Source organism: Muntiacus reevesi, chromosome 6, assembly GCF_963930625.1.
Source record: "Muntiacus reevesi chromosome 6, mMunRee1.1, whole genome shotgun sequence".
NCBI classification, from domain to species: Eukaryota; Metazoa; Chordata; class Mammalia; order Artiodactyla; family Cervidae; genus Muntiacus; species Muntiacus reevesi.
Genome location: NC_089254.1, coordinates 10,165,610 through 10,192,661, shown reverse-complemented (window position 1 = coordinate 10,192,661; position 27,052 = coordinate 10,165,610). Strand labels below are relative to the sequence as shown.

The following is a 27,052-nucleotide window of genomic DNA, read 5'->3' as shown; positions in this document are numbered from 1 at the left end:
GTTTTTATTTTAGTGACATCTTCTGATAGTAGGCTCTGGGAAAAATGGAATATGAATTTAAAAACTAAAAGAGATTCATATTAACAGTAATTAAGCTACAACATACCGTACAGAGATCCTTATATTGCAGCTTTTGGAATTTTGTATCTGTGTTTCCTGCACATAGCTCCACATAGCCAAGAACAACTTGAAACACGGTATTATGAATGGCTTGGGTGAAGTGCATATGAAGTTGATCCATTGCTGTCTATGGAAATAAAGCACATTATCACCTATTACTAAAATAAATTACTAAAATAAAAAAACAGATTTGAAAAATATAGGAAACAATCTTTAGCAATTTTACCTATAGCACAAACAACTATTATTCACAGAATTATAATTGATTATAGTTGATTATTTGCAGCTAACCCTTCATGATACCACTACAGATAAACCTGAATCATAAACATTGCTCTGTTGCTCCATATTTAAGACTGGTACCCAGCTTGCCAAACATGTAATGCCTAATCACACCTTTGAATTCCCTCTGCCATCCTTTCATTCTCAGGATTCTCAGTGGTCACCTTATCAGAGAAGCCTTTCCTGACTATCCCATACAAACCAGTACTTCGCATCACTCTGTACCCTTACATTGATTTTCTTTCTTTAATGTCTGTCTCCCAAACTAGAAGGTGAGATACACGAGGGGTTATATCCAGGTGCCTGGAGCAATGCACATAGTTGGCAACAATAAATATTTAATGAGAGAAAGAATTCATCTAATGGGGGAAATTAGAAGTTATAGTTGCTTAAAGACCTTTGAAAATACATATCCCTCAAAATTACCAAATGTCTTCCTTCCTGTATTTTCCCTAGGTATATCTTAAGATATCAAAACTAATTAAGTACAATAAATAACCATATTTCTTTATTCACATTACACAATGTAAATAGCTTGGTAGTCTTAAATTTCCTTTTAATAAGAGAGACTTACATTTACGGGAAAAAAATTCACATCAATGTTTTGATGTTCTCAAGAAAAATGTATACTCCTATATGCAGAAGATGTAATTAACTTTCAAACTATGGTCTCCACTTCAGGCTTTTCAAGAAAGCCCCTGAGAAGTAAGAACAGGTAAAGACATGCAATATGGGAATAGTGAGGACATTCTGGGGTAACAGAATCCTTTGAAAACTCTGATAAAAGGAACAGACCTGTTTTAAAACAAATGTACACAATACACAAAAGTTTACAGACCACTGTGAGGGAATCACGCTGGCCCATCTAGGAACCACGAGGTTCCAACCTTAAAAGGTCTTATTCAGGACCAAGAACTGTGGTAAAAGAGACTACATATCCTCACCCACTGAATTACAGTATACTTTTTAAAAAACCTACAGGAAATGATGAAAATATTAAACCTGAGACACACTTCAGTTTAAAACAGACCTCAGTAATATATTAAACACACTACCCACACTCTGAGCTTATGCGATCCTGTTACCATTGTTAACACATCATAAAAATTTACTTTCTTCAGTGAAACTTTTTAAGCATACGACATTAATAATATTCAAACTTAAGCAATCAGGAAGAGCAACAGATTATTGATTAAGAAAAAAAAAAATCCTTTTAAAACTTACCTGTGTTTTTCCAAGAAGTCGATAAGCTTGTTGAACTTTGGTGTAGTGGTTAATGTCAAAATTCTTGCAGATTTTGGACAGAGCAACATCCAACTGTTCCTATGTAATTAAAAGAGAAGGTGAGAGGTGGTTAAGAAATCATGTTTTCAAGGTAATACGAAAATATTAAGACTAATTCCTCACTTGTAATTAATACCTAAACACATTACTATCACACTGGATTGAACAGTCAAAAACAAATTTAACTAAAAACATAAGTTGTAATTTTTTTTTTTGGCTGTACCACACTGCTTACAAGTTCTTAGTTCCCTAGCCAGGGATCAAACCCAGGACACAGCAATGAAAGCACCAAGTCCTAACCACCAGGGAATAAATTATAATTCTTATTATCAACTATACTCAAGTTTATTAAGATGTTATTAATATGTGAATTTTTTTTTTTAATTTTGCTGAGTGTTTCAAGGGACACAAAATAATTATAATAGTCTCTAAAGGAATTCTAGTTTTTATTCTTACTTAGCTTTATGTTTCATCAAGCATCAACTAAAATCGTGTAATTATATGAACTGAGTTTGTAGGGCTACTGAAAAATAAAATAACCCTTCTTAATCACTGGAAAGTAATTCTTAACAAAACTACATTGACTTAAAAGTATATACCTCAAGGTATTGCCTTTTTATATCTAAGTGTATCCACTTTGTTTATGGGTTTCTAGCTCAATGATTTCATTTGAATTATAAGAATGAAGAAAACTGAGTTTTCAAGAGAGTCTTCATTAAAATGTTCAGGTGACCACCCCCCCCCCCCCAAAAAAAAGAAAGAAAGAAAAGAAAAAATCAGGTGATTATTTACTTAAGAGATGTTCAAAATAATTCTATTTATGCTTACCAAATAAACTATCATTCTTACTATGGAAATAACTGCATTTATGATCAAAAAGTACTTTCACAAAGGTCATTTGAAAGTCTAGCCTCAACCTTTCTAAGAGCTCTCATCAGGACAACAATAAAATAAAATCTCAGAAGAAACTAAATAATTCTTATTAAATATATTTAAATGAACCCTCTGCTTTACAAAGATTGCTGAGGAAGACTTTATGCTCACAATGACATAGCTTTTCACATCCAGTTTCTACACGTTTAAGGAATTGTATGAGATGTTATTTTGAGTTTTAGGAATTTAGGAGGGTCATCATCAATTAATAATCATTCTTAAACTCAATAAGCTAAAAAGGAGAAATAGTTGATAATCAAAAAATAATTAATGCATGGTAAATATTCTGCCTATAGTTTATGTGAGAACACACCTATAACTAAGAGTTTAGGAATCTTTGTAGATATGGTAATATTTTCAAATACTCTTTTCAGACCCTACAATTCCAAAAGTATCACTGAGAGAACGAGTACATTAACACTAACTTGATCAAGTCTGTTAACATTAACAGACATTCCAAATGAAAAACACAAAGGGTAGTGATCTACAAACACTGGTAATAATATGGAAGTCAAAACGTAAGATACATCTATGCTATTCAAAAACCTCTGAAAAGAAATCGTTTACCTTAAGATATAAGCCTTCTTACCTCGATTTGTTCTAAAGTATCTTGCAACTTTGAATTCAGTTCACTATTAAATAAAACAGAATTAGGTGTGTCAATCTTTAAAAGAGACAAACTAGATGAATAAACAAATTGACAAATCAACAGTATGAGCAGTTAAGTTGTGCTGGTTCTATAGACAGTAAGATAAGGCAAGAAAAATAAACAAAAGGAAAAAAATTAGAAAGGAAGAAATAAGAGTCATCACTAGCAGCAGCAGTATTGTGTGGACAGAAAATCCTGTAGACTTTATAGATAAAACTAAGAATTTAAGAATTAAATACTGATAGCAAGTTTTAAAGCTAACATGTGTAATATAGATGAAAAGTAAAACAAAGATAAAACTAATCTCTATATATCAAAACCAAGGAATTAGACAATGAAATTTTTAAAGATATGCTTCAAAAAACCAAATACCTGGGAATAAATCAAATAAAGAATATGCAATACAAAACAGAGCCAAAATAAAGACAACTATACAGAGGTATACCATGTAAACAGACTAAAATCTTTAATATAACTGATACCAATTCTCACAAAAATGATATCTTAAAATAACTGATTTCTTATTAATATTAAGCCAGTAGGCTTTTTAATGGAGAAACTGACAAGCTGCTTCTAAAATTTATGTGGAAACTCAAAGGGCTACGACTAGTCAAGAAAACCCTGAAGAACAATGCAGTAAGACACACTAAAATAGTTACTATATAGTAGACTATATATATGTAATATATGTGTAGTTATATATATATGTAGACTTACTATAAAGTTACAGCAATAAGGCGGTGTGGCACTTATTATAAGAACACATTAACAGATCAACAGAACACAATAAAAGCAAAGGGTAAAAGCCTTAAATACCTGACAAAGAAGATATTCAAATGACCAATAAACATAAATACGCACTCTTTCCGGCATTCAGGAAATGCAAATTAAAACTATAAAAAGACTATAACAAATGACTAGAATGGCTAAAATTATTTTTAAACAATTAAAAACAACATCAACAAATGTTGGCAAGAATGTAGAACAATAAAACGCTCAACTCAATGCTGGAAAAGGGAAAAGTGATACCACCTCTCTGGAACCATTAATACCTCCTGAAACTCAACATACACTTACTCCAGTTCTATCTATCACAAATGCATACACAATCCTCACAACATTATTTGTAACAGGCAAAAAACTTGAAGCACCTCAACTGTCTATGAAAAATTAAAGGGATATATTTATTTATATGATAAAATACTATAGCAATGAAAATGTGTCAGCTGAATCTCAAAAACATAATACAAAGGATGTCAGTTTAAAAAGTACATACTGCATGATTCCATTTACATAAAGTTCAAAACAGGCAAAAATAACGTTAGTGACAGAAACCAGAACAGTGGTTACCTTGGTAATATAATGACTGGAATCAGGCATGAAGGAAGTTTCTAGGGTCCTAGAAATGGTCTACTTCTGTTTTTATTCTGGGAAGTAATCACACAACTATGTTCCCTTTGTAAAAATGTACTGAGTTACACATTGAGGATATGTGATTGAATCTGATTTTCTTCCTCTTTAATCCTCCAGCATTAGTGTTAGTTGCTCAGTTGTTCTCAACTCTTTGCAATCCTATGGGCTGTAGCCTGCCAGGCTCCTCCATCCACGGGATTTTTCAGGAAAGAATACTGAAGTGGGTTGCCACTTCCTTCTCCAAGGGATCTTCCGACCCCAGGGATCGAACGGGGTCTACCGCATTGCAGGCCGACTCTACCGTCTGAGCCATCAGGGAAGCCCTAATGCTCAAGAGATCAGTTTGAAAACAACTGATATTATTTGAATTATAACACCTCATTACTAAAAAATATCTGCTGTTATCTTAAAAAGTAAACACAATTTTAGAGAAAACGTTTTGACAAAAGGGATTAAAGTAAAAGTAAAATAAAATAGTAAGGACAAGAGAAAGATATATTTTCACAGCAAAATTATACAAGGGTTTTTTTTGTTTTTTTTCTTACAACTGTCTTCTGATCATCAATGTGATTCTCAAAGTCCTAGCACCCAAAACAAATAGGGAAGCCACAGTACACAATTTGGTGTCCAGAATATCAAAACAAACCAGTAATTTAAGAGAAAGAGCAAAAACAAAGAGACAAAACTCACTTTTGCTGGCATTAAATTCAGAGAGAAAATTGTGCCAGTCTTGATAAAGAGAACAGCAATATTTTCTCTCCTAAGGCACAACACCCTCAGCAACAGCCTTACAGAATATACAATATGGATTCATGGCTTCCTTTAAAGAGCCTTTTAGTGCAAACTGAGAAGATAACAACAAGGTGGTTTGATAGAGAGAAAGATATAGACATATACAAATAAAAAGCAATCTGTCAGGAAAGTGAAACTAATAAAAATACAAGCCCAGTTTTGAAGGTCTCAAAGATAAACACTCAAACCCGTGGAGGAATTAGACCATCTTCAACAAATACTATGTACCATAAGCATGCTTTAAATTAAGGTTGAGAATGGAAGATTATACTCTCAAGTAAAACCTGAAATGAACAAGCCTTTATCATTTGACAATCAACCGTGTAGGAATCTGGAGAAGCGAATGGCCACCCACGCCAGTATTCTTGCCTGGAGAAGCCCATGGACAGAGGAGCCTGGTGGGCTACCATCCACGGGGTCACAGAGAGCCGGACACGACTGAACAGCTCAAGAGAAAACGCAACAGTCTTGTGCACCTGACAATCTCTTGCTGTCATCTGGCAGCTTCACATGTATGTTACCTGCCTGGTCCCTAAAGACAGCTGAGTTTGCAGTTCCTAAGTGAAGCAGAAATAACAATCATATTCATCCATTGCTTTAACACCTTTGGTGACTCCCCATGAAACCAAGGACAAAGCCCTAAATTAGCAAGGCACGTAAGACTCTTCATAATTGACAAAAAATTAACTTCCCATTCACTTTTCAGTGCCTCTACAGTTGACCCTTGAACAACAGGGATCTGAATTGCACTGGTCGACTTATAAGAGGATGTTTTTCAATAGCAAATTCTACAGTACTTCCTGATCCTCAGTTGGTTGAATCTGTAGATGCAGAATCACCTATTCAGAAGTCCAAGTAGGTAAGTTCTATGTGGATTTTTGACGAAGCCAAGGGTGAGCACCACTAACCCCTAGGTTGTTCAAGGGTCAACTGTGTATTTAGCCAGATGAACTAGGTGCAATTCCCCAAACCAACCCCAGGCTTTTCCACTCTCTGTTCCTGCATGCAATGCTCACAATAGCTAGAAAGCACATCCCCCTTTTCTCACTCCCAAATGTCTTTTTTTCTGGGAAGTCTCTCTCTCCTAACTAACTGTTCCCTTAAATTACACAACGCTTGGTTTACAGCACCCTGAATTAAGATTAAAGAAATATCTGTGACTATTTATCAGAGCAGACTGTGGCTTATTCCCCAGGGATTCCCCAGGACTAACTAAATTCACTGCCTGACTCAGAGCAGGAAATAAACATCTGCTGAGTCAAATCTGCAATTCAAACAAAAAACAGCAACCTTTAACCATCATTCCTTTAGCTCCCATATTCTACTTCAATTTAAAAAGAAAGAACATTTTAGAAAAATGTTCTAAAAAAAGAAAGGAGAACAAGAGTCAGAGAGGACTCTGGGTCTACAGGGGTCTTAGTAAAGAAAAAAAATAAATAAAAACGCAAGAGAGAAGCAGAGAAGTTGGTTCTACTCCTCTATCACACAGCACTCAGAAGTTCACTAAGGCTGAAGACACAGACATGGAGAGGCAAGAACACCCAGAATAATAAGTATCAGAATTCATAAACATATTCTTTCAGGGAATATTGAGTTTGGAGAAAAAAAGGCATATATCTAAACTAATTCAGAGGTGACAGTAACAATTTCTTCAGCTTCTCAACTGAAAAAAATGGGCTTTAGAATTTATTCACAGTATTATCATAAATCTAGGTGCTTTTATTCCTTCTATTATTTATGGTTAAAATGATTTTGTAGCCTATATATTAAGAGTTAATGCAAGCATGGTAATGTATATAGTATGCAGAAATTTTTAAATATAAAATCTATAAATCAACCATTTTGGTTTTATTAAACATGCTTTCAAAAGGGAAGGGATATATGTATAGGTATGGCTGATTCTTCCTGGTGGCTCAGACAGTAAAGCACCTGCCTACAATGTGGGAGACCTGGGTTCAATCCCTGGGTTGGGAAGATCTCCTGGAGAAGGAAATGGCAACCCACTCCAGTATTCTTGCCTGGAAAATCCCACGGACGGAGAAGCCTGGTAGGCTACAGTCCATGGGGTCGCAAAGAGTTGGACACGACTGAGCGACTTCACACACTCATGGCTGATTCTTGATGCTGTATGTCAGAAACCAACACATCATAAAGCAATTATCCGCCAATTAAAAATAAATTTTAAAAAATGGTTTCAAAATCTACAACTGTGGTTTGATAAGAGTTGGTTACTAATTAACATATACATATAAAAGTATGGTTAAGGAGTGGACATATTAAATGTGGTCTTTAAAGAAATCCTCAGCCATCATTTAGAAACATAAATTTCAGTTATTTGGGTCAGTTAATCAGAGTATGTAAAAAGGACCTAATCATGAACATTTGGATAAATAAAAGCTACATTATGGTCAAAAAAATTACTAGTTGTAAGATGAAAGACTAAAAGCTATTAAAAGCTATTTGCAAGTGAGTGAAATGACTCAGACAATTTGGAGGGCATTTTTATAATCACTACAGAAAATATTAAAAATAACATTCATAAATAATTAACTTTCCTTTTAAGTAGCTGCTCTGGGACACACAGTCACAAAATGTGTCCTAGAAAAGTGCAATTTGACTGTACTTACTGAAAGACAAGATGGTATGGAGGTAATCAGCCTCTTAACGGTCTTTCCATGGTTTGTTATTAAGCCAAGTGATTTAAGACAAGTCTCTTAATAACTCTGGGCACCAGTTTCCTATACAAAAGTGGGCTGGATCTAAAGGGCTGCTTCCAGCTCTAAAGTTTCTAGATTTTATTATATGCTGAACACCAGCTAACCAATTAGCACATCTTTGTATATGATTCAGTAGAATGCTAAAACCTTTGGAACACACATAAGTAAAATTTATTCTTCCAAGTTTATACTGTGTGCCCAAGGCCTGCAGAAACTCCAGTCTGTTTAGATCAGAGGTATTATACAATTCCAAGGATTTCAATCTACTCACTGCTGCCGAGTTTTATCAACAGACCTCAGAGAAAACATGATTTTCAAACACTGAGGCTAAACAAACAACCCTGAGGTACCATAAAGTGTCACAGGATCCTTCAAACCACAAAAAAACTGTAAAAGAACCTCAAGATCACTTTGGATCTACTGGGATCTCTGTTCACACTCTGTTCAGAAATCCCAGACCTAACTCACAACACAACCACTCACCACATAGAAAGTTCAGAGTTCATTATTAAGGACACTAAAAATGTTCAAAATATTTTCAAACTTTATGAATTATAATTCCAGAGCAGAGGCCAGGCTCAGGAGTCAAATCTAGCTAAGAGGCTATATTTCTATAAAAAGTTTTAATGAAACACAGCCACACGCATTTGTTTACACATCGTCTATTGCCACTCTTGGTCTTCAAGGGCAGAGCTGAATAACTGCAACCAAGACCTTATGGTCTGCAAAATTTTAATTATTTATTATCTGGCCCTTTAAAGACAACGGCCCTCTGGCAGCCCTGTGCTACAGTTCAGCAGAAGACCGTTTAGTTGATCAACTGATCAAAGTTAAAACAGGAATATTTATGTGCTCTGAATATTTTAGGGCTGGTGGCTAATAATATTTACCATAATAAAATATAATAAAATAATCATAATCAATATATAATCAATAATCATAATACAAATCATAATAAAATAATAATATTTTATCACTGGTGGCTCATATAGTAAAGAATCTGCCTGTAGTGTGGGAGGACCCAGGTCCAATCCCTGGGTCAGGAAGATCCCCTCGAGAAGGGAATGGCTACCCACTCCTGTATTCTTGCCTGGAGAATCCCACAGACAGAGGAGCTTGGCGGGCTACAGTCCATGGGGTCACAAAGAGTCGGACACAACAGAAGTGACTTGGCATGGGCACGTGATATTTTAACTAAAATTGTTTAAGTGTACATCCATTTCTGACTTAGAGCTAAGGTCTTTTCATTTGACTGGAGTTTTAACTTCTTAGTCTCATATGAACCAAATCACAAATAAATTGACTGTAATTTCAAGTTTCAGATTCTCAAAATTGAAGCAGGAACCTAAAAACAAACGCAGAACAACCTGAATGCCAAATTACAGTTATCTTATATCCCCCAGTTTTTTATGAGTTGTCTCACCTACAAAAGATTCAAAAGGAAATTTATTTTTAACAATAAGTTCTATTTTTCCAATGCATCCAACTTACTTTCAAAACATTGTTTCATCTCTCTAGTTTATTTACTCAAGCAACATAAAGACAGTAACAAACACAACTGGCAGAGTGGGTTTTGGAAAAATACAGTTCACTCTAGTCAGAATATACTTCAGAGACTGGAGCAAAATAATATAAATTGGCCTACTGGCCATGAGCTTCCACTGCACATAACAGCCATTACATTGGTAGATGGCCTACCATAGCTGTGGTTAAGAACAACATGATGAAAAAAGAAAAAAAAAAAAGAACAACACGATGCGCATCCCAACAGGTATAAATTTAAATCTTGCCTTTGCCACTCATTTTACAGAGCATCAATGTCCTCATCTACAAGAGAGAGAACACCACCACCTGAGGAATACTTTGTTAATGCTAAATAGGAAAAAACAAGGAATATTATCTTTAAATAAAAGATGTTTAAATATCTTTAAAAGATAAAAAATAAGTACAGTGCTTGATATTTACTAAAGTCCAAAATTTTTTCAAATATTATATCATCACTATTATCATGATTCAGTTTTTAAAAGCTGAAGAATAAAGCTTTAGTGAGAAAGCCTTATTAAACTCTAATTTAGAATTACTGCATTGGCAGTGCTGCCTTGGATAATGGTGCCAAGCTCCTACTCCCACTCCTGTAAATGTCAGTATTTCCCATTCCCACGGGGGCACGGGAAGTGAACCATTCACAGCTTGAGCGTCTCTGATGGCGTTTGTTTATGTATTCCATGCTCTTAACTGGCATATTATCCCACGGTCCTGCCTGTTAACTGCCTGTTATTACCAACTCCTACAGAACAAACACATTTCACAAGCTCTCGGTGTAACAAGTAAACACAGCATCTCATGCAGCGAAGCACTAAATACTACTTCATTCTTGTCTCATCATCTCAGAGTGAAGAATCTAAGACAGGACTTCTCTAGACTGGTGAAATTTTAGATCAAGTGGAAAAAAAAAGAAAAATCTTTAAAATTTCTAAAAGAAAGACACCATCTCTTTGAAAAAATGAGAAGGAGAGTAGTATCTGACTCTGCCCTTGGAAACAGGAGGCTGGAATAGACAGCTAAACAATGCCTTCCATTTTTTAAGGAAAAAAAATAATTTTTCTTTCAATCATTTGTTGTTCAGTCGCTAAATTGTGTCCGCCTCTTTGCGACAGCATGAACTGCAGCACACCAGCCTTCCTTGTCCATCACCAACTCCTGGAGTTTGCTCAAGCTCATGTCCACTGAGTCGGTGATGCCATCCAACCGTCTCATCCTCTGATGAGATGAATGGGCTGTATGAATGGGCTAAATTAAGGTCATTTCAAAATCTGAAAATTTTGAAATTTTCTCCTCCTGTATGAATGGGCTAAATTAAGGTCATTTCAAAATTTGAAAATTTACCCCCTAAGTATCCTGTATTAAAAAAATTTTCCAAGAGGTAACTAACAACAAACAACAAAGAAATGCACCAAAATGGAATATTACAAAGATGACAGAAGTCGAGCAGGACCTACAAAAGTGAAAACTATTCAACAGAAACAGAAAAACACTATGGATTTGGATTTTCATTTACAGACAAAGGATTATTTTTCCTTTTTCATACATCAAATCACTCAGTTCTGCAGATAATAATATTTAAATATCCATAATATAGTAAACATGACTTCTATTAAGTTAATTTTTTAGAAGTAACCTATTAGACAAAACAAAGATTTAATTATAGTTGTGAGAAGAATATAAATGTTATAAACTTGACCAAGTAAAAATAACAGTTCCACTAACAAAACCTGGAAGATGAAGAAGTGAAAAGAAGTAAAAGGAAGTACACCATGTGCCTATCTCTTATTGTTTTTTATTATGAAGAGTAAACAGTATCAATGACTATTTACATCGATAAATCAGGAAAAGGATATTATAATGTAATCTTTTAAATTACAGTGAAATCTGGTAGGATGAAAATTAAGCTGTAAAAATGGTTTACTCTAGGGAGTAGGAGAGGGAAGGATGGGTGGGCAGAAAGAAAAATTTTCACCTTTTAAGACCATTTTGTTCAAGTATCATGTTTTATGTAGATTTCACTTTACCTTAATTTTAAATGGCACTGCGTGGAGGAGGAAGGCAGAGGAAAACAAGGTAAAAGATTAAGGAAGGAGGTGGTGTCAGAATACCATGGTGTCTATAACAGCCCCAGCAAATCAAGCAACAGGGACTCCAGACCTACATGTGAGTCTAGCTGAGCAGGCCCGGCGATCCTGCAGAAACCCTCACTGCTCATCTCTCCAGGTGAGGCTCCCGGGTTCCCCCCGCCTGAGTGTAAAGAAAGAGAGAGCAGACACTGCTTGCTAAGATGGCCTCCAGGGCCACAGGAGAAGAACAGTCCCTAGGACTGCCGTTGTTTGCTGTTCAGTCACTACGGCACGTCTGACTCTACGTGACCCCATGGACTACAGCCCGCCAGCTCCTCTCTCCGTGGGATTTCTCAGGCATGATACTGGAGTGGGTTGCCAACATTTCCTTCTCCAGGGGATCCTCCCGATCCAAGGAATCAAACCCAAGTCTCCTGCTTGGCAGGTGGATCCTTTACCACTGAGCCTCCTGGGGAGCCAGGTACTCTGTACTTATACCCAAAGGCTGTGCTCATTATTCGATGATCTAAGGGTCTGCAACCTACAGTTTTCTTTCAACTGCCAAGATCATCATCTGAGGGGGGAAAAAAGGATATTTTAAGATCATCAGAAATTAAATACAGCTGTCTATGTTAAAGTGCAGTACTCAAAACTAGTTCAGGTGGTACATGAACTTTTTGGCGCATAATCTAGCATGCTCTAAGATTCATTCAGGTAGTTTCTTTCAAAGGAAATTTTAAAAAGCAATAAGAAGTTTTGACTTTTAATAACTTTTCATGAAACTAATTTAGATAAATTTCAAGTGATAAAGAAATTAAATGCTTTATTCAGGCATACTTTAAGATAAACACATTCTAATTCTTATTCCTGATAAATCCCAACCATATAACTCTCTCATGCTGAAACACAGCACATCAAGTAAGATACCGAATTACTTGGTACTTCACGTATTAAACTACACAGTCATGTAACCTGAATTTATTAGGCATACAGTCAGTGCCTTTTTATGCAGAAGCAAAGTTGTGAATTCTCTTTTTTTCTACTTTCAGAATCATAAGAGTTCACTCTCACTTGTTCCATGTAATCTGCTCCTAAGGTCAGAGAGTCTCTGCCTTCTATCAAATACTTTATTTCCAATAAAGGAGCAATGTGACTAGGAAAGAAAAGAGGAACATATAATCTACTAAGGAAAAATTAAGAAGTGTATGAATAGACCCATTGTACAGATGAATTTGCCTGCAACATAAAAACAAAAGCACCAAATATTACCCGATAATTCCAAAACACTTGGATTCATGGAATGGTTCTCTTACAGGACACTGCTAAGAAGACTATTTCTTGATTCTCTAGTCATCAATAGTAATACAAAAGAAATTTAAATGTTAAAGAAAATGAGTGTGAATTCAGTTGGAAATTAATTACTATTCTATGAGTACCAGAGTGTCAAATGATTTTTCACTTTTGAATCACTCAGATCTAAGCAAAAGAGTAAATCTTGCCTTTGGCTAAATTAACAGCTCTAGGTAAATGGAAAGAACATTAAAGTGCTGGTGAATTACATCTGAACCAAGGAGAGAGCTCAAGAACAGGTTCAATATTGACTGTATTCATAAGATCAGAGGAAAAAGAGCAAAATGAAGAAAACACATGGAATAAGAAAGGTATATCTAATTAATAAACACAAAATTAAAAGGAAATTATTAATATAATAAAATCCCTTTCATTTTTGTGGACTCAATCTTTCCTATAAATCAATTAACTCTATAGCTGTATCCTACATCGTATGATCTACAAGAAGTGAACAAGCTTAGGTTCTCCCAACTAGGAGCAAATGGGTGATCTAAGAGGTGAAGATTTGAGAAGGGGACTGGGTTAGGCAGGACAAAGAAACACTGCTCTGTGTGGAAGAGAAGAATCGTTGAAGGGCCTCAATCACCACCAAGCAGTTCATCGTCACTGAACTGCCAAGTTAAAAACACAATTCTAACAAATTTCCAGGAAACCTAAGGTAAAAATCCCACTACAATGAATTCCTTAGGACATTTCAATGTATCTGTGCATCTATTTTTTTCTATTTCCAGAATATGTCAACCTTTTCTTATTACTGCATGCATGACTCATATATGTTAACACAGCATGCCTCTTACATTCTGTGCATCTAAAATAAAACAAGGATTAACTTAAATCAGCATTACAGATTTTTCAATTTCAAAACTTTTCACCAGGTGAGATAACTGTAGTTACACCTCCTCCACACATCACTATATACCTAAAAATGAAAAAGTGCTTAGAGGCTACCTCATGCCAACCTGAAAAAAAACCCAAACAAGCGCTTCTTTCAAAAACATTTTTTATAACTAACTCTCATCAAATAAGATATTTACTTTAACAAAGTTAAAGTAAACATTACAATTAATGGAAAAAATAAAGTATCAACATGTCATCTCAGTTTCTTGCCACCAAATTTTCCACATTCATTCTTTCCTATTATAAAAGAACAGTGGACCTTTTCAAAGTCAATCTCTCCTATAATCCCTACAAAGTCTTATTAGGATGTTCTCTCTTCTTTTCAATCTTTCACTCTTTCCCACTGATTTTCAAACACTCAGGTTTCTGCCTCTCAATTCCACATCTTTCCTCTTTATAAAATTTCCTCATTCTGTACTGACTTAGACGGTAAAGCGTCTGCCTACAATGCAGAAGACCTGGGTTCGATCTCTGGGTTGGGAAGATCCCCTGGAGAAGGAAATGGCAGCCCATTCCAGCTCTATTGCCTGGAAATCCCACGGATGGAGGATCCTGGTAGGCTACAGTCCATGGGGTCACAGAGTTGGACACAACTGAGAGCCTTCACTTTCACACTTACACTTCAACCAAATCTGTCCCCAACAAGGTCAACTCTGATTTCTTTGTTGCTATAAATACAATAGATAATTTCAGTCCTCATTTTGCCTGACATCCCTGCAACAAAGAACTTCATCAAAATACCCATGATCTCATATCCACAGCCCTGCATGCTCTCATTTAGCTAAACCCTCCTGCACCTCCTTCAGGTCCTCCTTAGTCTTGACTCCTAAGGAGAATTAGACCCCAGGGTTTCTGCCATATGCTCAACTTCCTTCTCTCTAAAGCCCCATCTTACTTGTGCCTACCTCAATCCAAGTCTATCTTGATGGACTAAGCACTCTTGAAGACCAAGGATTATACTGCTTATATTTTATGTGATTCATCACTGTACAACCAATTCCAAAACAAAGCACCTGGCATGTAATAAGCACTCAATTGATATATAGCTGCCTGAATTACTTTAAGCCAACCAGAAATAAACTTTTCTCATTCTAAGAGACATATCATCACGAAATGAAACAAACGGTTGTTATGCTTCTTCGGGAGCCAGAAGGCCCTGCTAGAAATGGTTCAAGTATATTCACACACTAGAGCTAACACTCTATTCATCCAACCTAATAAATATAAATGACGTAATCAAGTTTTTAACAGTGACAGTTAATCACTGTCAAAAAGGATAAAATCCAAATATCACTGGTACTACTCAACTATGTGTTTCCTAATCAAATAAAAAGTATATTGCTTCAAAATGCATAATCCTAGAGAAACAAAAATCATAAAAAATATCATCTCTAGGTGGAAATACCCAGTTATTCCATACCCAGTAGAGACCTATGTGTGAGTATATTACAAAAAAAAAAATTAATTCTAAGCTGTGTTAATGTTTTACTCTATCACAATCCTCTCATCTTTTCAGATACAAGGAATCAACACCTAGAACATCAGGGCATCCTGCTCACTGACAGCTGGAATCTCCATACAGGAGAGACTAACAGGCTACATTCTGAGATTAGTATGAAGTTAATTTGAAACTGAGTTTGCCTGGAAACCTCACTATTTTCCTTAGACTGTATGTTTATTTTCGATGGTTTCAGAGGAATGACAGAAATTACATATGAGGATTAGAGCCCGCCCCCACCCCTACGAGGTACTGTCACAGCTAATGCAAAAGCTTCACTTTAAACAGATCAAATCCATTAAAAAAGTTAGCACTCGGAGCAGAAGATGCAGCAGCTATTTTCAGACAGCACATTTCACGAACAAACAGAAGATGTAATACATTAACTAACAAAAAGGAGATATGAAACATTAATTACATAATCACTTTAATATTACAAAGATGACAATTACATAAGGTGAAATTGCTTTTAAATTTTCCAAAAGAATTCTTATCACGATGCGCCAACAGCTGAACCATCTGGATCTGAAAAACAAACTGTGACAACACTCTCAATATTTATAAGCTGGGCAAAGGTAAGGAGGAAGAATTCCCAAGAGGTGCAATGAAGACAGGAACAGATGAATTTATTCTCTACTACTGCATAAAAATGAAATCAGTAAGATTGGGAAAAATACGAAAAAAAGAGTTACAATGATGTCACAGGAAACAGGATTCAAAAGTATCTCTCTGATCTTTCAAACCTTAAGAATTGTTATTTTACTATGAAAGTGAAAAGTGAAAGGGAAGTCACTCAGTCATGTCTGACTCTTTTTGACCCCATGGACTGTAGCCTACCAGGCTCCTCTGTCCATGGGATTTTCCAGGCAACAGTACTGGAGTGGGTTGCCATTTCCTTCTCCAGGGGATCTTCCTGACCCAGGGACTGAACCCAGGTCTCCCGTACTGTAGGCAGACGCTTTACCATCTGTACCACCAGGGAAGTCCTATTTTACTGTACTGTCCATTTATAAACAAGAAAGCTAAACTAGGATACAGCACTTAGTAATTTTCAGTGTTTATTAACATTGTATATTATACAACTCCTATATTAAAACTGACGGCAGAGTCAGCTTGAAAAATTTGATTTTCGCTTACCTTATGCAACTGTAATGTTTAAAAGTGCTGGCAGCTTTCTGACATTCCAGGCACAGCTGAATAGCTCCTGGATAGTCTTCCTCCTGGAGAGAGCAACAACAGAAATCATTAGGACGGAAACATTTCTCTTAAAAGACTCTGAAAGGGGCTTCCTTGGTGGTCCAGTGGTTAAGACTCCGCCTTGCAATGCAGGGGCCACTGGTTACATCCCTGGTCCGGGAAGATCCACACACGTGGGGCAACTACGCCCAGGCACCTCGGCTACTGAACCCGTTCTCAGGGTGCCTGAGCCACAACTCCTGAGCCCACAGGCTGCAACCACAAAAGCCAGCGCCTAGGACCTGTGCTCCACAACGAGGGAGGCCAAGGCGGCGAGCAGCCTGTGCATCACAACTGGGAAGTAGCCCCACTTGCTGCAACTAGAGAAAGCGAGAAAGCCCAGGCACAGTGATGAAGGCCCAGTGCAGCCAAAAATAAAAGCCTCTGAAAAGGATAAATCTCGGTTCATAACTCTATCTAAAAGTTACACTACCAGAAAGCTTTAATTCTTCTCAAACATTATAATACCAACAACAGATAAATAAATGGAAAATGTAACAAAACTAGCTCCAGACCTAAAATGTAACATGGAAAAAATACCTTGTGTCCATAAATACACAGTATTAGCCCTCTGAGACCGTGACATGTGGGTAAAGCCTACACAGGAAGTATAAGCTGCTTCAGAGAGGAGTTCTTTAACTGTTAATGTATCTTCTTTCAGTCGTGTTTATATAAAAAACGTCCCATTTTTATTCTACTTGCAATCAACATTCAAGTTTTACCATCAATGAATCCATAAATATTCTTAAATAAATTTGGAAAATAAAGTGAAATATTCATTAATGGCCTCAGGATATTTTTAACACCTAAACAGAGTAATTTACTGCCAAATTAATTTTTCATATGGATTTCTCAAACCATAGTTGAGTGGTAACAGTTTAGAAGTAATACAGTGATTAAACAGAAAACTATCAAAAAAAAATGTTCCTTTAAGTTCATATCTAAATTCAACAAAGGCAATTCAAACCATAGGGGATGCTGAGATCATGACAAAGCACCTACCTAAAGATGCTTGTGAATTATGGGGAAACACACATAATACACTAGGCCTTGGTGAGCCTTATAACAGAAGTATACAGAAAATTCTAAGAAAGCCATCGAAGACAAGACAGATGGCTCACTCAGAAAATCGATATATATATGAGGGCTTCCCTAGTGGTCCAGTGGGTAGGAATCTGCCTGTCAATGCAGGGGACACAGGTTCAGTCCCTGCTCCGGGAGGACTCCACGGGCAGGGTGGCTCGGCCCGCACACCACAAATGCTGACCTTGCATGCCACGACTACCAAAGCCTGTGCATCTAGAGATTGTGCCCTGCCACGTGAGAAGTCACCACAACCAAGAGCAGCTCCCGTCTGCCGTAACTAGGGAAAGCCCTCGGGCAGCAACAAAGACCCAGCACAGCCAAAAACTTTAAAAATTAGTAATTAAAAAAATATATGTGTATATATATATGAGCCACCAAAATAACTAATACATGCCTTCTTCCTCAAATTACTACTGTATGTTACATGCAAAAGGTAATTTCATTGCTATTTGGGCCCAGATACAATGGAAACATACTGAAATTAACATTCCCACATTGCTACATACTGAACATTCCCCCCAATCACTTTTTCTGAATGAAGTCTATCATGACAATAGAAAAAGATGCATAAGAGTAAGAGTAGAAACAGTAAGGTCCTTTACTGTCTAACAATGCTCTTTACACCATACACCAATTTGAGAAAAACACACATCTGTGTTTTTTCACAATAATTCTCTAATACTATGAGGAGCACCAAACTTCCAAGCCTTGTAAACTTACCTCCAGCATTTCACTTAAGCGGACATCTGTTCTTTGCTGAAAAATAACAGAAATGCAAAGGTAAAATCTGTTTCAACCATAAAATTAAGTTTTAATTTTTAAAAAGGAACTGGCATATACCAATGTTTTTATAGTTCTCAGAGATTTCAGAAGTCCAATCAGCAACTGACGTTTCCTCTGATTTGCAAGGAGGCCTAAACTAGCTTGAGTAAAACCTTCCTTTGCAATATTCAAGTGTCTGTAAAAGTGAACAATAAATAGTTCAGTTTTTCTACTATAAGAACACTATACACACAGAACAATTAGGCAGTTAATGAGACAGTATCCTGGACTGCTCTTAAATTTGGGGATTTGAGTCCTCCTACCAATTGAACGGATTGACCAATCTGTTCAATGGCTCAAAATAAATCAGCATTACCAGAGCGGTAGGTGGTCTGTTACCAAACTTCAAACTGCTACTAGTTCATCACAAGAAAAGTACAGAAATTGAGAACAAGCATTTAGAAACATGTAGAGCAAAAGTTGACGAAACAATTTTATGCTTGATGAATCTAACCAAAAAAAATTTAAACACACAGAGAAAAAGTTGACATGGTAATTTTATGCTTAATGAATCTGATAATGGAAAAAATGAGACTGTATTTTATGTGTTTAGTTGTCTTTTTTAATTTATTCTAGTAATTTGTTTTTATGGCATTTTATAAAAACAATAATCTGTAACATGTTGGAAATTAAAAAGGAAAAAAAAAAAAAGGCTGGTCCTTCACCAAAGACAGTTTGAGAAGCACTGATTTAAGCAATACAAAAACTGTAATATTTTGGGACTTTCCTGGCGGTCCAGCGGCTAAAGACTTCGTCTTCCAAAGCAGGGGGTGTAGGTTTGATCCCTGGTCAGGGAACTAAAACCCCACATACCTCAGGGCCAAAAAACCAGGACATAAAAAAAAGAAGCAATATTGTAACAAATTTGATAAAGACTTTTAAAATGGCCCACGTTAAAAAAAAAAAAAAAAAAAAACTTAAAAAAACTAATATTTTTAATCCCTAATTAGATTTTAAAACATTTCCCACACACTTTCTTAGTGCAGTTTATAGATCATTATGTATGTTCAGTTAATGAATGGCATTCTAGACACCACCAAAAAAAAATCAATTTCCAAGACAGTTTCTCTTAAATGTTATTTAGCTTAAAGAACAAAGCATCATCAAACACAATACCTCCTCCCATTGGTGCAGATAACAGCAGCTAACTGAAGACCTGTTTGTAATGAGGTAACTCTCTCAAGTTCCTACGGAAAGATGAGGTGTAGGTTACTGGGTGAGGCATTCTATTTTTCTTTCTTATTGGTATGGTTCTCTAACAAAAACTTTAGTGGGTTTCAAAGAGAAGCCTGCTTGATAAAGTAGTAACAAAGATACCTGAACTTGTACACTGTTAGTAAATTTTTCATAAAATCATTTTAAATAACTACTGTCAATTGATTTTCATCATGGCATGTCACAAAATATTTAGGCAGTATTGCTTGTAAGGAAATCTAGATCCATCCTCTTTTAGATGGGTGTAAATAAATACTAATAATATATTCGTTTAAATGTTTCTACCCAAGAGAGCTTCACAAGATAATGACAAATACGACAAACATGATTTGTTTGCTAAGATGCTTTTACAGTGAATGGCTTCGTTTGAACACAGATATTTCAGTGCATTCTGAAGTCTGTTTTTCTGATGAAAAGGCAGATTCACAGCGACAGTTCCAATTTTATCATATTTTAAAGGCAGACTGAGCAATCACTGTTGATGATCTGAGTTACAAAATACACAGAAGCAATTTTCATTGGCTGTTCTCAAGTTAGGAAAACCAAACAGATTAGAGTCAGATATAAAAACTCTTTCACTTCTCATAGTTTGGTAAATTCCACACATGAGAGAAAAAACCATATACAAACACAACCCAAATAAAGTTAATATGTTGCTATAAACTACAGACAAAAGAATAAATATTTCAAATTCCAAGCATAAGTCACTCAAACATTTTTAGTATTTTACTTGAAAAATAACAAATATTATCCTACCTTGACATAAGCAGGCTGTTTTTCAAGGATTAAATCTGCTACTTTTTTAGAGACCTAGAAGAACATGCAATCAAACAAAGGAAATAAAAGAAAAAGCCTCATGCTTCCTATTACATTTTACATTTAAAGTTATAGCAAGAACATTCAACAGGGCTTCTCAATCATTCCTACAGCAGGATTCTGGCATGCTATGGCCACACACATTTCTCTGGCCATGAATTTAGTAAAAGAGGTATAGCACGTAGCACAATACTTGGTCCTTAATAGAAACTCAATAAATGGTCACTATTATTGTTAATAACATGAGTATCATTATCTGATTTCACTAACATGTGCAAAAGTCTACCCATCTTTAAGGGTACCTGATTTGCCTTCAAAACACAGACTTCTTAAGATAAAGAAATGTTTAATCTACTCAATTTATGGAAATACTATCTGGAAAACAGAAAATATCCTTGTCCCCTGTAAACTGTTTGTACTGCATAAGACGACAAACAGCAATTTGGTCCACTACTTCTGAAAAACTGAAAATGTGCTTTTTGGAGCGCTATGAAGGTACCGAAGGTTTCTTGGTTGGTGTCATGAATAATGTTAATGTATGCAATGTAGAATTCTAATGATCTTGAACATAAGTTTCTCATTTCACAATCTCAGGGGCCTCTGCAGCACTGCACTGCAGAGGTACCATGACCAGCAATGACCACGACCATGCTACGGGGCGCAGAAGGCAGTTAGTGACCATCTGCTCAAGAAATACAACTGTATCCCCTGCCCCAACGCGGCTGAGAACAAAACACTACACACGCATTCAACTACTGCACTGATTCTTTCATGTTTTCTTAATCTGCTCTGAATTTGTGTAGATCTGTATAGACAGGAACTTGTAGAGATGTACACGGACAGAAACCCACTTAATCTTACCATATTGTTTTGTAAATCATTCGTTCATTCATTTGTGTGTGTTCATTGCTTTTTGTCTTGGAGTTACAGGTTTTTCCATTTTTCTTGTTTTAAATAGACCATGTGGCTATGTCAGCTTCCATGGCACCAGGCAGTGTGCTGAGTGCTTTTCTTGCATCACCTCAATTAGTAATTAGGACAATCTACTGAAATGGGTGACACGTTTCCTTATTTTCCAGGGGGTGTAATCTTAGACACAGTAATAATTCACCCACAGTAAGTTGCAAGGTCACAGTTCAAGGCCAGGTTGATCAAATTCGAAAGGCCACTATGCTATATGGCCCTTATGGTAGGATGCATCCCCAAAAGAATACTACCACATGAGTTACAAAGAGGGGGGGAGTACATATTAAAACACGCCGAGACCAAAAGCCAAAAGGTGCCAGCATCCACTGGACTCAAAGTCTCCAGAACGACATGTTCTTACTACACAGCCCTCTAGTTCTCAGGGCCCTTCCCCACGCTATAGCTGCCGCCCTCTAGGGGATCCCAGACCCACTGAGGCCTCTGGGTAAAACACAAAAGATACAGAAGTGTATCTTCCTTTATTTGTCGCATGTATTATTAAATATCATATCTTAAATTAAAATGGTTGAATGCATTATTACTGGTTTTAGTATTAAAAAATTAACAAGACTACTTACTACCATTACTTAATCTCCTACAGTATAGTCTGAGTTTTATAAAAGGAATTCAGCCTAACAAAAGGAAAAGAGAAAATCACAGAATTTTACATCATTAGGTAAAATGCAGGCCCAGCCCACTACTTCACAGATGACACAAAAGATTTAGCAAGGCAAAGTGACTTGCCCAATGTCACACGATTAATAGTGACAGCAGTTCAGACTTCTGAACCTTAACCCTGTATTGTCCTTGGACCTTTCAACTAGAAGTGGGAGCCTCTACTCTGATATAAGAACATTCTATCTATCATAAAACTATGGATTAAAAAAAATATATATGGATAGGAAATCACACACATGTGACAAGGAGCAATCTAAGAAGGTACTTAGTAATTTGAGAAAAATAAATTCAAAATTCTTTCATCATGTTTAGGATTCCAGAGAAAGAACACCAAGTTCTAGAAGCAAATCTATCAAGGTAATATGAGGGGAACTGGATAGTAAATGTGCATACATATAAATGTATCATTGAGTCAAAGTCATGTCAAATAATAAGATTTGTTTAAAATGTTAGCGTATTAGTGAAGCCATAAAACCTGCAAACATTACACTTCTCTGATGTGTTTCCTTTACAGTTTTGTCAGAAATGTGTTTTTTACTTACTGCAGCCTGCTGTTGTTTCAATTTGTCTCTGTACTCCTCTAATTCTTGCAAATTGAGAACAGGAGGGAGCTTCTAAAAGGAAAAATCCATAAATAAAGAGTGAAAAAAATCAATTGTTTAATTTAGTTTCACTTCCCAGCACACCTAAGTGAGGAATTACAATCTGCACATACAAAACAGTGTCACACCCCACTCCTCCCATCCTCCCTACCTCTGCACTAGGCCCCAGACACCAGCCTGTATTACTAACCCTCTGAGGCTCAAGCTCCACCCTCCCTCTGCTATCTCCACTGCCGCCATCTCCAACCTCCTGGAAATCCCACTCCTGTGGGGTATCCTGGCCCCTAAGCTTGGAAACTCTGCTTCCAATACCTGTAACAGGAGAATGTGAGAAAGTTCCTAACCCTAATTCCCCACTCTACCAGCCACTGGTATCTCCCTATTCATCCACGACAGAACTCAAAACCTACCTCCCCTCTGAAATACTATGAATGGAAATGAACCCCTCCATGTGTAGGGTGATAGTGACGGTTATTTGAAGACACAGATGATACATACTCCAGAGGACAGTATGAAAGTGAAAGTGTAGTAGCTCAGCTGTGTCTGACTCTTTGCAACTCCACGGACCACAGTCTGCCAGGCTCCTCTGTCCATGGGATTCTCCAGGCCAGAATCCTGGAGTGGGTTGCCATTCCCTTCTCCAGGGGATCTTTCTGACCCAGTGATCGAACCCAGGTCTCCTGCTTTCCAGGCAGAGTCTTTACCATCTGAGCCACCGGGGAAGCCCAGAGGACAGTGTGAGAACTAACAAAAATGCATGCCATGGTGAAGATGGGAAGATACCAAGTTAGACCCCCAGTCTCAGTCAACTGATGGTGAAATTTCGGAATACGCTGGGTACTAACTCTAGGTACTACATATGAAGCACGCATGCATACAGCATTCGGTTTCATCTAAAACCCAAATTTTACTACTCTGACTTTTTTTTAATTCCTATAAATTTTAAATGCTGAAGTTATAAACATTATGGCACAGGGGTATTTATCACAACTAAATAATGATGTAAATACACTTTCAAGATTGAAAGTCTCAGAGCTTTCCTAAACATATTTAGCCAACGTAAAAGAAGACAGAGGCAGTACACTAACATAATTGTGTGCTGAGAGTTAAAAACAAAAAATACAAAAATGTTTCTTGGACCAATATCCCATGGCTGCACTTAACCTTACATTTTAAAAAATAATCTCATCTTTAAACAATGCTGAAAGTTCATTTAATCACTATGTGGTTATCACAGATCTATCCTAGTATCAAACATAAATAAAGACAATGACCCTAAAAACCATTCACGTTTCACTCACAAAGTTAAATCACTGAACAAAACAGGCTTTAGATAGGTTTTAATGAATTTTTTTTACCTCCAGTTCATATTTAACAATATCAAATGAATCTGTAGAAAAATACACTTGTTCAATACTATTAATTAGTTCTTGTTCAGCTTGAGGGTCACTAGGTTGTTCTCGAAGTTCTCGGAATTCCTCCTTTAAGGGAAAACAAAACAAAAAAATTATAGTACTTGTAGTTGCTATAATTCTATCTGCACAGAAATAAATAATCATCTGTCTTAACCCTGACAAATCTCCTGGGAAACACTGACCAAGGAGACAAACTGACAGAAAACAAGGAGAAAGTTTGTGGAAAGTTAGGAAAAAGTCAAACACTAAAAACCACCCATCTATTGGAGGAAAATACTAGCCAGTTTGAAGATTCAGATTTTATTTTCAATTCCTGGTGTATCAACTAGAAGCTGAGAAAATTCAGATGTTAAACAAAAAGAAGAAAAAGTGACTACTTAATATCTATCATACATACACACAGTTTCTTCATCCTAAGTGTGTTAGCTGCTCAGTCGTGTCCGACTCTGCGACCCCATGGACTGTAGCCCACTGGCTCCTCTGTCCATGAATTCTACAGGCAAGAACACTGGAGTGGGTAGCCATTCCCTTCTCCAGGGGATCTTGCCGACCCAGGGACTGAACTCAGGTCTCTCGGACTGCAGGCAGATTCTTTCCTGTCTGAGCCTCCAGGGAAGCCCTTTCCTCATCTACAATGCTCTAAAATCTGTCCCATCACAGATAACCAGTGACTTTCGGGTCACAATCAGTATTGGAACCCTGAACAGATTTTCTGCTGAAAAACTGGCTAAGAAAAACTTGTTCCATAAACGGTTCATAAGGGACTTCCCTGGTGGCCCAGAGGTTAAGAATCTGCCTTTCAAGGCAGGGGACCCGGGTTCAATCCCTGGTTGGAAAACTAAGATCCCATATACCAAGCGGGGGGCAACTGAGCCCACGAGCTAGAACTAGAGAGTCTGCAGGTCACAATGAAAGATCCTGAGTGTCACAACGAAGACCCAGTACAGTCAAAAACAAATAAATAAATATTTTTTTTAAAAAAAGGTTCACAAGGTTACTTCTGTACTCCCATGAGGCTTCCTTCAAAGGGTACTGATACTATAATTAATGAACCGATTATGAACCTAAAGCTCTGATAAAATGCTTGCTTTCTAAAGATACATTATGGGGCTTCTATGGATATGCAACCAAAAAGAGCTTAACAGACAAGTCCTTATCCTTGCATCCTTATCCTATGCAAGTTCACTGCATAATCAGATAAAACTTCAGATAACTGGGAAATTTCAATAATACAGATACCCACTCTCTGTCACACTAATTAATCAAAACATTATTACAGATATATAATTTAATTATTTGGCTTTATTCGAATTAATCTCAAATATTTAAGTACACAAAAAGAAATCAGTATTTAAAATCATTTTACAGTCAAAATAATATTTAACAAGAATTCTTAATGAATCACCACTAATTAAATATACAAAAATTATATGGTTAATTTGAGGACCAAACTTGCCAAGTAGAGACACTCTAGATTATTTTATTACGGGGCATAGTTTTCATTTGTAGAAAAGAAAAAAAGGAAGAGCCTAGCTCATATATCTTTAGGATTTTAATTTATATCTTAAATTTATACAATTACTATAAAATTATTTCTTCTCAGTTGATTCAAGCTAAAAGAAAATATTACAGCAATAAACCTGAAACTTAAGAGTTGTTTACATTTAAAATTCTGATAAATTGAAAAGAGAAGGTAAAATCATAAAAACTAAACCTGCAGAATTAAAAGTGCATGAAAAAGAAAATGCTTTTTCAGTACCAAAACTCAACTTATAAAAATACACTAATCAAAAAAATAAAAAGGTTAAAGATACCGCCATCACTGATTTTGCTGCAATTAGATCCTGTGAGTGCGATAAGAAATCCAGCACAGCAACAGGGGCAGCGGTGTTCCGGTGGGGATTTATCTACAACACACTCACGGTGCAGCACCTTGGACAACGGCACAGAAGAGCTTCAACAGACTTGTGTTAAACCCACACCATCTGCGGGAGGGTTCCGACTAGTTAGCGTAGCCACAGGCCACCTCCCTGAGTACGGTGGGACTCTGAATTGACAGTGAGACATGAAACAGAAAGAGAGATCAGAAATTCCTGGCACTCTCCCTCCCTAAAGGTGCGCAGGCATTTGAAATACCAGCTTCAGATACCGCAAGCTGAGGGAAGGAATAAAGCCAGAGCGAGGGTATGCCTCCCTAGTAATTCCACAGCACCAGTGGCAAATAAATGTACTTGGGACTATTCACACACAAAAAAACTGAAGAGTAGAAAAATTTCTAAGAATGAAACTATCAGATGTGAAACAAGTCGGAAATTCAAATAGACTGCAGTGAATGAGCACTGTCATCTCAACTGTGTAAATGGCATGAACTCCATGCTGAGGTTCTCCCTATATATACTACCTATTGACTAATCTAAAGGGAAAGACGCAGGTTTTAGCTGCAACTCGGCTATTAACCTTAGTTAATAGCAACTTAGGTCTCCTCATACCTATTTTTTTCCCACCTGTAAAGGACATACACACACACTCCAAATGACAGTAAAACAAATTTCCGAAGTTATTAAGAATGTCAGAGGGAAAACATGATTTATAAATATCTCACAAATGCCCATTTCACAAAGGTGATGTATCTGTAAAAAAAATAAATAAAATGTACGATCTGTATATGTA

The 27,052-nt window shown here is 36.6% G+C and overlaps 1 protein-coding gene across 1 annotated transcript in view; it reads right to left on the bottom strand.

Moving 5' to 3' along the window:
* VPS50 (VPS50 subunit of EARP/GARPII complex) overlaps positions 1 to 27,052 on the bottom strand; it is a 121,151-nt gene that overhangs the window by 75,129 nt on the left and 18,970 nt on the right. The window contains exons 3-12 of the mRNA XM_065939598.1: positions 24,326 to 24,448; positions 22,908 to 22,979; positions 20,662 to 20,715; positions 19,807 to 19,877; positions 18,709 to 18,826; positions 18,589 to 18,624; positions 16,684 to 16,766; positions 3,209 to 3,251; positions 1,627 to 1,725; positions 107 to 247 (exon numbers count right to left, since the gene is read on the bottom strand). Of these exons, the coding sequence (XP_065795670.1) occupies positions 107 to 247; positions 1,627 to 1,725; positions 3,209 to 3,251; positions 16,684 to 16,766; positions 18,589 to 18,624; positions 18,709 to 18,826; positions 19,807 to 19,877; positions 20,662 to 20,715; positions 22,908 to 22,979; positions 24,326 to 24,448 (840 nt within the window). The remainder of the gene's footprint in view (positions 1 to 106; positions 248 to 1,626; positions 1,726 to 3,208; positions 3,252 to 16,683; positions 16,767 to 18,588; positions 18,625 to 18,708; positions 18,827 to 19,806; positions 19,878 to 20,661; positions 20,716 to 22,907; positions 22,980 to 24,325; positions 24,449 to 27,052) is intronic.